This window comes from Rhinopithecus bieti, unplaced genomic scaffold (assembly GCF_001698545.2).
Source record: "Rhinopithecus bieti isolate Rb0 unplaced genomic scaffold, ASM169854v2 scaffold_12667, whole genome shotgun sequence".
Classification (NCBI taxonomy): Eukaryota; Metazoa; Chordata; class Mammalia; order Primates; family Cercopithecidae; genus Rhinopithecus; species Rhinopithecus bieti.
Window position 1 is genome coordinate 165,141 of NW_016807256.1, and position 11,568 is coordinate 176,708.

An 11,568-nucleotide genomic window follows, 5' to 3' on the forward strand; every position below is an offset into this window, starting at 1 on the left:
AGGAGAATCGCTTGAACCCAGGAGGCAGAGGTTGCAGTGAGCCAAGATCACACCACTGCACTCCAGCCTGGGTGACAGAGCAAGACTCTGTCTCAAAAAAAGGAAGTCCCCTTTACAGACCAGATGCCTTCAGATGAAAGGAGGTGAGGCAGGCCTCTAAGTAACATAGTGACCGGCAGGAAGAAGGACTGCCCTGGGAGTAGAGAGGGTGGCATGGAGTCCTCAGTGCTTCTCTGGCTGCGGCCAAGGATGACCCAGCATCCTCACCACAAACTAGAGTCTGGGCCTTGGGCTAGAGGGCTCAAAAACTGTTGCTTGCATGAGAAGCACGTGCCCCCTCTAGCACCCTGCCTGGCGATACTGTCAGCAGATCGGTTCACAAGGACCTGGGTGATGGGCACATGGGGACTGTTCAGACTGTAGCCACTAAGGACATCTACGCCACACCCCGACTCCGAGGGGAGACCCACAAAGCAACTTTCTGTTGAGAGTTCAACTTTTGACATTCGTGTGTTTCCTCATCTGGACACACCCTGCCTGGTTCCACAGATGATCTGAGGTGATGTGGCTCTCACGTGACCTGCCTACAGTTAACAGTCACAGATGTCATGGAGGTAACTAAGTGATTTCCCCGTCAGTCTGCTGGGCACGTATTTAGTGTGACTCAGTCTCCCTGAAGTCAGCCACCTCTAAGGACACTCACTGGTACCCCACTGACTGGCCTGCCTCGCTGCGGCCAGTCCACACCCACAGCTGACACCCCAAAGATACTCCAGACGGTCGCTCTGTCCACCCACGAGCACGAGGGGCCTCTTGGTGTCATTTCCACTCCCCTTGCCAATATTTATTTGGAAACATTTCAAACTACAGAAAAGTTATGAGAATTACATCAGGAACACCCACATCCCTTGTGCCAAGATCTTTGCTTTATGTCTTTGAAAGTAAGTTGTCGAGATCACAGCACTCCATCCCTCCACACCAAAGCCCGTAGCTTCTCAGGAAAGGGCAGTCTTGTGTGATCAGTTCGTATCATCACACGTAGGATGCCCAACACTGGCACCACGCTGCCATCTCAGAGTCCGTTTCAATGCCGGGGGTCGTCGGTTTTCAGCAGGTTCTTCCCACAGTTCAATGCGTCTTCCCGCCAGAGGGACAGAATCTTGGGTGAGTGTTGAAATGCGTCAGAAACAAAAACGCAAAGTGGAACTGGAGCACGTCACAGACCTTGGACCAGAAGTGGCCTGTGAGGCGCTGGAAGAGATGCCACCGTGCGAGCTGATGGTCACACAGCTTGAGGACCACAAAGCCCAGGCAAGAGAGCACCCCCAAAGCTAAGTAGGTGGCCGAGGTGGTGCTGCCATAGTGCCTGTGGGTGCGCAGCGCCTGCCCCACAGCGGCCACCACGTGAGCACCCAGTGCAACCTCGAAGCCCTGGGGATGCAGCAGAGCGAGCCCGTAACTGGCCAGGGAGATGCACTCAAGGGAGAGGAACAGCCAGGGCCGCCAGCCGCGGTCTAGGTAGAGGCACCATGCGACGGGCCACGCAAAGATGGGCAGGGTGAGCCACTGGTCCAGCACGGCGGTGCGGTGCCACTGCGTCCACAGGCGCAGCCACTGCACGGGGCCGTAGAGCAGGGCCATGGCTGCGAACACGTCCTTCAGGTAGCGGGGACCCGGCCCCACCGCGCCGCCCCTGTGCAGCCAGAATAGCCCTAGTAGCATGTAGGCCACATTCACCAGTGAGTTGAACGGCATGGCCAGGAAGGCAGGGAGACCAGCCACCGGCGCTTCGGCATAGTCCTCATAGCCCACTTGCACGGAGACACTGTCAAAAATGCCTGTGAACACGGCCACAGCACAGAGGCCGCCGGCCACGGCCACGTGCATGAAGGCCTGCCCCCACTCCGGATTCATCTGGAACTGGCGGCGTGACCTGGGGCAGGGAGCTTCAGAGAGCGGCCTTCAATACGCAGCCTCTGCAGAACACTCTGGGCCTCCAAGCTGAGCCAGCAGGAAGAAGCCCCGTGATTTCCGAGGCAGATGCTGCGACCTTGCCCCGAAGGAAGGCAGGAGTCCTGCTGATTGGCTGGCGCCAGCGGAGGAACGTTCTGCCTTTTTCCTTTGTGGTTACAAAAGGAGTGTGGTTAGAAAACAAACCGTCCCCAGCACCGCCTCCATGTTCCTGACCCCCGGCCTCAGGAGCTACCAACCATATTCACGGTAAGAAGCAAATCAGAGTGAAACCACCGCACACCGGCTCTCTCAGCCGGGCCTCTACAATCCTCTATCGCCCCTTTCTCCTGGCACCTAAGAAAATCCTGCCCCTCGTCCTAGTTTCCTTAAAGCCACTGCATCTACAGACAAGACCCTGCCTAGCTCTGTCATTACAACTTAGAACGTGCCTTCCCATGCCGGTGTGTTATAAAAGTGGACGTCTCCAGCCCGGAAGCCCTTTTCACCAAATACCCAGTTGAACCAGAGACCATTAGATGGAGCCCGAGCTCTGGCCTCTGACACGAGCTGGGGGAGGGAGGAGGAGAAGAATTCACCATCTGCCACTCAAGCACCAGGCCGGGAGGCAAGGGGGTGACCTGTAGGCCTCCCAGGCCAGCTTCCCTGGCTCACTCACCTGCCGTCTCCTCAAGTGCCAAGCCCCAAATCACCTGCTTTCCTCAGGCCACCATAAAGCCTTCCGTCTCCTTCAGTCACAGAACCAGAGAGACAATTTAATTATCACTGACTGTCAACTGCTTTGGGGCCAGTGGTGCTGTGAGTGAGCCTAGTAGCTGAGAAACACATTAATATGGAAGGGGAGAACAGCTTTAATGCTCTGAAAATGACTCCAATCATTAAAGCTCTTCTCCCTTCCATATTAATAAATTTCGCACTCAAGAGGGTGGGCAGGCAGGCGGGCTCAGGGAGAAAGAAGGGTGGGCTCCAGTTCCTGGTCAGCTGATGCCAGACTGTTCAAACCTTGGCTCTCCCACCGACTAACCATGTGATCTTGTACCTTAACTGTCTTGGGCCTCGGTTTGCGCACCTTTTGTTTTTTTGTTTTTTTTTGAGACGGAGTCTCACTCTGTTGCCCAGGCTAGAGTGTAGTGGCACAATCTTGGCTCCCTGCAACCTTCGCCTCCCAGGTTCAGGTGATTCTCCTGCCTCAGCCTCCCTAGTAGCTGTGGTTACAGGCGCGCACCACCATGCCCAGCTAACTTTCCTATTTTTAGTAGAGATGGGGTTTCACGACGTTGGCCAGGCTGGTCTTGAACTCCTGACCTCAAGTGATCCGCCCGCCTCAGTCTCCCAAAGTGCTGGGATTCACAGGCATGAGCCCCGTGCCCAGCACGGTTAGCTCATCTTTGACCTAATGGCTTAGAAGTTCCAGGCCTGGGAGGGATCTTAGAAACCATCTGTGCCAGCCCCGTCATTTCACAGATAAAGAAACTGAAACTCTAGAAGTTTGACTTGGCTGAAAGTTACAGTGAGGAGGAGCAGAAACCCAGGCATGCCGCCTCCTGGCCCCAGGTGCTCTCTGCTGGCCTCCCTGAAGAAGCACCAGGAGGGCTTCCACGTGGCTTCTTCCTTGCTTTCTGGTGCCATTGCCTGGGTATTTTTATTTAGACATGGAGGTCTTGCTCTGTTGCCCAGGTTGGAGTGCAGTGGCACAATCATAGCTCACTGCAGCCTCTACCTCCTGGGCCCAAGCTATCCTCCTGCCTCAGCCTCCCAAGTAGTTGGGACCAGGGGTATACCACCACCTTGCCCTGCTAATTTTTGTGAAAAAATGTTTGGGGCCAGGCATGGTGGCTCACCGCCTGTATCCAGCGACTGTTGGGAGGCTGCGAGGCGGGCAGATCACCGAGGTCCAGGAGATCAAGGACCATCCTGGCTAACAGGGGGGGGAGCGATGAAACCCCAGTGCTCTACTAAAAATAGCAAAAATTAGCCGGGTGTGACGGCGGGCGCCTGTATTCCCCAGGTACTCGGAGGTCTGAGGCAGGAAAATGGCGTAACCCAGTAGGTGGAGCTTGCAGTGAGCGAGATTTTCTCGCCACTGCACCCAGCCTGGCGACAGACGGTGGACTCCATCTCAAATAATAATAATAATGATAATAATAAGATAAATAATAAAAAATTTGTAGATGACAGGTTCCACCTAGTTCCATCCTGTGTCGAACTCTTGGCCTCAAGATGAATCCTCCTGGCCTCAGCCGTCCCAAAGTCCGAATTGACAGGAGTGAGCCACTGCACCCAGCAAACCCTCTAATTGAAAGCTCCAGTCCAATATTTTCAACTTAGATGGTTACTGGACCTGTACCCTGTTAGACGCCAAAAAGCATATGTAGGCTGGGCATGGTGGGCTCACATCTGGTAATCTACAATTGGTAAGGCCCAAGGGAGAGGAGTTGCTGAGTCAGAGTTCGAGGACCAGCCTGGGCAAAAAGTGAGACCCTGTCTCTACACAAAAACATAAAATTAAATTAAAAAATAAAATAAAAATTTAGCCAGGCATGGTGGGCACCTAAGTCCAGCTCCTCAGGAGGCTGAGCAGGAAGATACTCGTGTTAAGCCCAAGGTGGAGGTTGCAAGGTGACTATGATCATGCCACGTGCACTGCTTAGGCCTGGGCCACAGAGCAAGACCCTATCTCAGGAAAAAAAAAAAAAAAGGCCAGGCGTAGTGGCTCACACGTATAATCCTATAATTCGATGCACTTTGGGAGGTCGAGTGGGTGGATCATCTGAGGTGCAGGAGTTTTGAAGACCAGCCTAGCCAACTGGTTGAAATCCCTGTCTCTACCAAAAAATACAAAAAAAATAAGCCAGGCACAGGGCTCATGCCTGTAACCCTAACACTTTGGAGGCTGAGCAGGCAGATCCACTTGAGATCAGGAGTTCCAGACCAGTCGGCCAAGCATATGGAAACCCTGTCTCTACAAAATACAGAAAAAGTAACCAGGCGGGTGGCGCACGCCTGTAATGTTCTCCCGCTAACTTGGAAGACGAGCGGGAGAATCACTGTGAAGCCGCAGGAGTCAGTGAAGATTACAGGCCTAAGAATTGTGCCATGCAGCTCCAGCCTGGTGACACACAGCGAGAATTCATCTCAAAGAACAAAACAAAACAAAACAAAAAATTCGTGCCAGGCGTGGGTGGCACACGCCTGTAATCCCAGCACTCAGGGAGGCTGAGACAGGGAGAAATCGCTGAACCCAGAGGCGAGGTTGCAGTGAGCCGGAGATCGGTGCCACTGCACGCCAGCCTGGGCGACAGAGCAAGACTTTCATCTCAAAAGAATTAAAAAAAGTTAGCTGGGCGGTGGTGGCACAGCGCCGAATCCCAGGTACTGCGGAGGCTGAGGCAGGAGATTGCTTGAGCCGGAGGCAGAAAGGTTGCAGTGGAAGCCAAGATCGTGCCACTGCACTCCGCCGTGGGCAACAAAGTGGAAACTCCTTCCTCCAAAAAAAAAAAAAAAAAAAAGGGGGGCCAGCATCGGTGGGCTCACGCCTGTAATGCCCACACTTTGCTGAGGTGGATCAATCAGTTGAGGTCAGGAAGTTCAAGACGTTGACCCTGCAAATGGCAAAACCCCATCTCTACTTAAAAATACAGAAAATTAGCCAGGCATGATGGCTTGCACTGTAGGTCCAGCCTACTTGGGAGCTGAGGCAGAAAATAGCTCAAACCCCGGGGAGCAGAGGTGCAGTGACGAGATCATGCCACTACACCCAGCCTGACCACAGAATGAGGCCTCCGTTGTCCCAAAAAAAAAAAGAAAAAAAAAAAAGTAATCTGTATATGTAGACCACTTAGCACTATTTTATTATTATATTTTGTTTTGGTTTTTTGAGACAGACTCTTGCTCTGTTGCCCAGGCTGGAGTGCAGTGGTGTGGTCTTGGCTCAGTGCAACCTCCGCCTCCTGGGTTCAAGTGATTCTCCTGCCTCAGCCTCCTGAGTAGCTGGGATTACAGCTAAAATTAGCCTGGCTAATGTTTGTATTTTTAGTAGAGACGGGGTTTCACCATCTTGGTCAGGCTGGTCTTCAACTCCTGACCTCATGATCTACCTGCCTTGGCCTCCCAAAGTGCTGGGATCACAGGCATGAGCCACTGTGCCTGGCCTATTTTATTTTTTATTCAGACGCAGTCTTGCACTGTCTGCACTGTTGCCCAGGCTGGAGTGGCGTGATCTCGCCTCACTGCAACCTCCGCCTCCCGTTTTCAAGGGATTCTCCTGCCTCAGCCTCCTGAGTAGCTGGGATTACAGGCACCCGCCACCACACCCAGCTAACTTTTTGTATTTTTTTTTTTTAGTAGAGACATGGTTTCACCATGTTGGCCAGGCTGGTCTCGAACTCCTGACCTTGTGATTCACCTGCCTCGGCCTCCCTAAGTGCTGGGATGACAGGTATGAGCCACCACACCTGGCCTATTTTATTTATTTTTTGGGATAGAGTCTCGCTCTGTGGGGCAGGCTGGAGTGCAGTGACAGGATCTCGACTCACTGCAACCTCTGCCTCCCGGGTTCAAGTGATTTTCCTGCCTCAGCCTCCCAAGTAACTGGAACTACAGGCGGGAGTCATCAGACCCAGCTAATTTTTGTATTTTAGTAGAGATGAGATTTCGCCATATTGGCTGGGGTGGTCTTGAACTCCTGACCTCAACTGATCCACCCACCTCAGCCTCCCAAAGTGCTGGGATTACAGGCACGAACCACTGTACCCAGCCTATTTTATTATTTTTAATAGCATATAGAGTGACATTTTGATACATGTATATAATGTATAATGATCAAACAAGGTACTTAGCATATCCATCACCTGGAACATTTATCATTTCTTTGTGTTGGGAACATTCCAAATCCTTTCTTATAGTCTTTTGAAAATACACAAGAAATTATAGTTAACAGGGCTCACCCTACAGTGCAGAACAGCAGGATCCATTCATGCTACGAAGCTGGAATTTTGTATTTGTTATCCGACTCCTCCGAATCTTTCCCTACTCTCTCATCTTTCCAGCTTCTAACACCCACTATGCTTCTATTTCCATGAGCTTGATTTTTAAAATATTTTACATAAGAATTAGTACATAAAATATTTATCTTTCTGTTCCTGGCTTATTTCACTTAACATAACATCCTCTAGGCTCATCCATGTTGCCACAAATAACAAGACTTAACTTATCAGTTTGTTTATTTCTTTGAGACAGGGTCTCGCTCTGTCTCCCAGGCTGAGTGCAATGGTGTGATTGCAGCTCACTGCAGCCTCCACCTCCCAGGCTCATGTGGTCCTCTGACTTCAGCCTGCCAGGTAGCTGGGACCACAGGCATGTTACCATGCCTGGCAAATTTTTAAATTTTTTTTTGAAAGATAGGGTCTTGCTATATTGCCCAGGCTGGTCTCAAACTCCTAGGCTCAAGCGATCCTGTCACCTTGGCCTCCCAAAGTGCTGGGATTACAGGCGTGAGTTACTGCACCCAGCCAATAGTTTTGTTTTGTTTTGTTTCCTGAGACAGGGTCTCACTCTGTCACCCAGGCTAAAGTGCAGTTCCACAATCTTGGCTCACCTCAGCCTCCGCCTCCCGGGTTCAAGCAATTCTCCTGCCTCAGCCTCCTGAGTAGCTGGGATTACAGGCCCCCGCCACCACACCTGGCTAATTTTTGTATTTTAGTAGAGATGGGGTTTCACCATGTTGGCCAGGCTGGTCTCGAACTCCTGATCTCAGGTGCTCTGCCCGCCTCGGCCTCCCAAAGTGCTGGGATTACAGGCTTGAAACACCACGCCTGCCAACAGTTTATTTTTAAATGGCTCAATAATATTCCATCATGTGTATATACCACATTTTCTTTACATATCAATCCACTGATGGACACTTAGATTGCTTCCATATCTTAGCTATTATAAGTAGTACAAAGGCACAAATAACCTACATTGGGGAAAGGACAGTCTCTTCAATAAATGGCACTGGGCAAACCGGATAAGCATGTGAAGAAGAATGAAAACTAGACCCCATCTCTCACCACACACAATAACCAACTCAAAACGGATTAAAGACTTAAATGTAAGACCTCAAACTAGAAAGCTACTAGAAGAGGCCACTGTGGTGGAGCTGGGCGGGGTGCCTCACACCTGTAATCCCAGCACTTTGGGAGGCCCAGGCAGGCAGATCACTTAAGGTCAGGAGTTCTAGACCAACCTGGCCAACACAGTGCAACCCCGACTCTACTAAAAATACAAAAAGTAGCTGGGCGAGGTGGTGCCCGTCTGTAATACCAGTTACTCGGGGGGGTTGAAGCAGGAGAAATGCCTGAACCCAGGAGGAGGAGGTTGCAGTGAGCCGAGATCACACCACTGCACTCCAGCCTGGGCAACAGAGCAAGACTCTGTCTTTAAAAAAAAAAAAAAAAAAAAAAAAATTTGGGTGTGGTGGCTCACACCTGTAACCCCAGCACATTGGGAGGCTGAGGCGGGCGGATCACCTGAGGTCAGGAGTTCCAGACCAGCCTGTCCAACATGGTGAAACTCCATCTCTACTAAAAGTATAAAAATTAGCTGGGGTGGTGGCATGCGCCTGTAATCCCAGCTACTTGGGAGGCTGAGGCAGGAGAATCGCTTGATCCCAGGAGACTGAGGTTGCAGTGAGCTGAGATTGTGCCACTGCACTCCAGCCTGGGTTTCAGAGTGAGACTCTGTCTCAAAAATAAGTACTAAAAGTATAAAATTAGCTGGGGTGGTGGCATGCGCCTGTAATCCCAGCTACTTGGGAGGCTGAGGCAGGAGAATCGCTTGATCCCAGGAGACTGAGGTTGCAGTGAGCTGAGATTGTGCCACTGCACTCCAGCCTGGGTTTCAGAGTGAGACTCTGTCTCAAAAATAAGTAAATAAATAAATAAATACAAATAATAAAATAAATAAATAAAATAAAACTACTAGAAGAAAATGGGGAAATGCTCCAGGATATGGGTCTGGGGAAAGATTTTATGGCTAAGACCCCAAAATCATGGGCAACAAAACAAAACAGACAAATGGGAGTATATTAAAGTAAAAAGCTTTTGCACAGCACAGAAGCAATCAACAATGAAGAGACAATATAGGAGAAAATATTTGCAAATGATTCATGTGACAAGCACTGTTTATTTTTGAGGTGCAATGTCCATCTGCTCTACTGCAATTTAGGCCCCAAATGGGTGGGAAAGGGTCTGATTCCTTGCTCTTCCTCAGGTGCCCAGTGAAGCCCTGCTCAATTTCAATTCAATTACATTAAAGTACAAAGCCGGCACCCCTGCTCCCTTTTACCAGTCCTGTTTGCTATTTCACTCCTCAGGCAGGTCCTGGGGCCCACCTGCATCCTCCTGGGCCTCATTCTCAGTCTTCTTGCCTTGGAGTTCCGTTGCTGAGGAGGACCACCAGGCTTGGCATGTGGGTGGCCCACTGTCCTCTGAAGCATGGTGTTGCCACATAGGAACCACAGCCCTCACTATCACTCCATATGTCCTTGCTTCACACAAGCCTGCCATCTCAGCATGGGGCACCCGAACTCCTCCTGCACCCTCCTCCCAGTCAAAAAAGCCTCTGGGTCCAGGAGTGTGCATACAGCAGCCTCAGCATCTTTGCTGAGCAGTCCTGGATGGGATCATGTCTGCCCTGGCTTTCCACCCTTCCATGACCAGCTTCCCATTCCATGCCCTGGATCATGTCCCAAACATCCCCATCCAGCCCTGTGAGCTCCTCAGGCTCAGCTCTGTCCTGAAAGCCCTTTGCTCACTGCGCCTGGCCACTGCCCTTGACTCAGCTGTTATTTCCTCTCAGGCACTTCCCCGTTCAGCTCCTGACTCCAGCTGAGACACCAGCTGAGGCCCCGCCTGACGTCTACAGGTCCTTCCCTGCACCCACCTAGGGCTCCATGGCACCGGTGCTAGCCTGACCCTCCTGCCTGCCAGTAAGCAGGGCAGAGAGCTGGAACAGGAGTCAAACACTGTCAACTTGATCAAGGAAGAACTCCAGGAAGGACATGGAAAGCAACTCCTCTTTCCGGCTGCAGGGGTTCAGTCTACCTGACCCAGGGTACAGGCTGACAGTGACAATGTAATCAAAGCACCTGTCCAAGACCCCCAGGAAAACCGAGCTGGTTACCTTATAGCCTAGCTTCCCTGTACCTTTGAATTGCCATGATCCTTATTATGTGACACTCAAATCTCATCACAGCTTCCCCCCAGCTCCTGGCATGGGAAGGCCAACACCTCAACAGCACTGGCCCCTGGGTCTGGGGTCTTTCAGGGAAGCCCTGGAAAGCCTGATAATCTCCTGGCTAAAGGCCCCAGACTCTCCTGCACACATTTAAACTGCAGGCACTATCACCTCCAGGCCTTTAGCATTTATAGTTAGTTATGCCCCCCCCCGCATGACCTTCCTTGCATTCTGTGGATAAGAGGGGACATCAATTAACATTAATTTGGCTTCTGGACTGATTCCAGGCAAGGCCCTTGGAAACCAGCAGCTGTTTTTGTGTGTGTGTGTGTGCGTGTGTGTGTGGCTTTTTTTTTTTGAGACAGGGTCTTGCTCTGTCGCCCAGGCTAGAGCAGTGGCGCGATCTCAGCTCACTGCAGACTTGAACTCCCTGGCTCAAGCCATCCTCCCACTTCAGCGTCCCAAGTAACTGGGACCACAGGCGTGTGCCACCATGCCTCCAGGTCTCGCTATGTTGCCCCGGCTAGGCTCAAGCGATCCTCCCACCTCATCCTTCCAAAGTGTTGGGATTACAGGCATGAGCCAACGCGTCAGGCCTTAGTTTTCTTATTTACTATGGGTGGGAGACTTGGGGACATAGAAGTGAGGTAACTATCCAAGGTCATAAAGAGCAGGTGGTGGCACAGCCAGACAAGCAGGAATTCTTCTTTGTCCCTTCTCAAATGGATACTTCCAACTGCATGAACTAAAACACAGAGGATTACAAAATTCATGCAATATGTTGACAGGTGACTTTAAAAATATTGTTGAAAATTTGTGAGACAGTGATATGTGCTTCTTTAATAACGCATTAAATTACAAGGTCTTCCAGCAGGACGCATAACTTCAGTAACTTCAAAGTAATAATTCTGCCCGCCGGTAGATCAGGTAGATCTTGTAATTTAATTGAACTTCTAGACGTTTACAACAAAAGCCATAGGTTCTTACAGGACCTGTCTGTCCAATTCTACTGGCGACTGCCGCTCGCGGGCAGCAGCTTGGGTCCCCGCGCTGCGGCCTACGCGTGGCAGAGAAGATGATGCCGCCGCCGCCGCCGCCGCCGCCGCGCCCGGGCAGCCTCCTGGAGGAGGCGGAACGTGGGGGCGAGGCTAGGACCCACCTCCCGGGGATGCGGTAAGCACTTACAGTATTGGCGCGAAAAGGCCAGCGATCACCATACGGGTATTTCGCCTCACTCGCCTCGCTGGGGAAAATTCAAATATCCGAAAAGGGCGGACCCAAGCAGCGCCGGTGCGCCTGCGCGCAGGGCGGGACTCGGGGCCTGGGAAGCGGGCGGGGCGAGGTGACGCGAGGTGACGCGAACGCCTCCCGCGCTCGCCC

The 11,568-nt window shown here is 51.5% G+C and overlaps 1 protein-coding gene across 1 annotated transcript; it reads right to left on the minus strand.

The window, feature by feature from the left end:
- Window positions 1-783: 783 nt before the first annotated feature.
- On the minus strand, window positions 784-11,568 carry TMEM187 (transmembrane protein 187). Its single transcript, XM_017880734.1, has 2 exons — window positions 11,374-11,568; window positions 784-2,119 (listed from the first exon to the last, which is right to left on the minus strand). The coding sequence occupies exon 2, from the start codon at window positions 1,912-1,914 to the stop codon at window positions 1,129-1,131; it is 786 nt and encodes a 261-aa protein (XP_017736223.1). The 5' UTR covers window positions 1,915-2,119; window positions 11,374-11,568; the 3' UTR covers window positions 784-1,128.

What these genes read in the sequence shown, in the direction of transcription:
- TMEM187 (XM_017880734.1), bottom strand. Translation starts at nt 1,914, where the DNA reads ATGAATCCGGAGTGGGGGCAGGCCTTCATGCACGTGGCCGTGGCCGGC.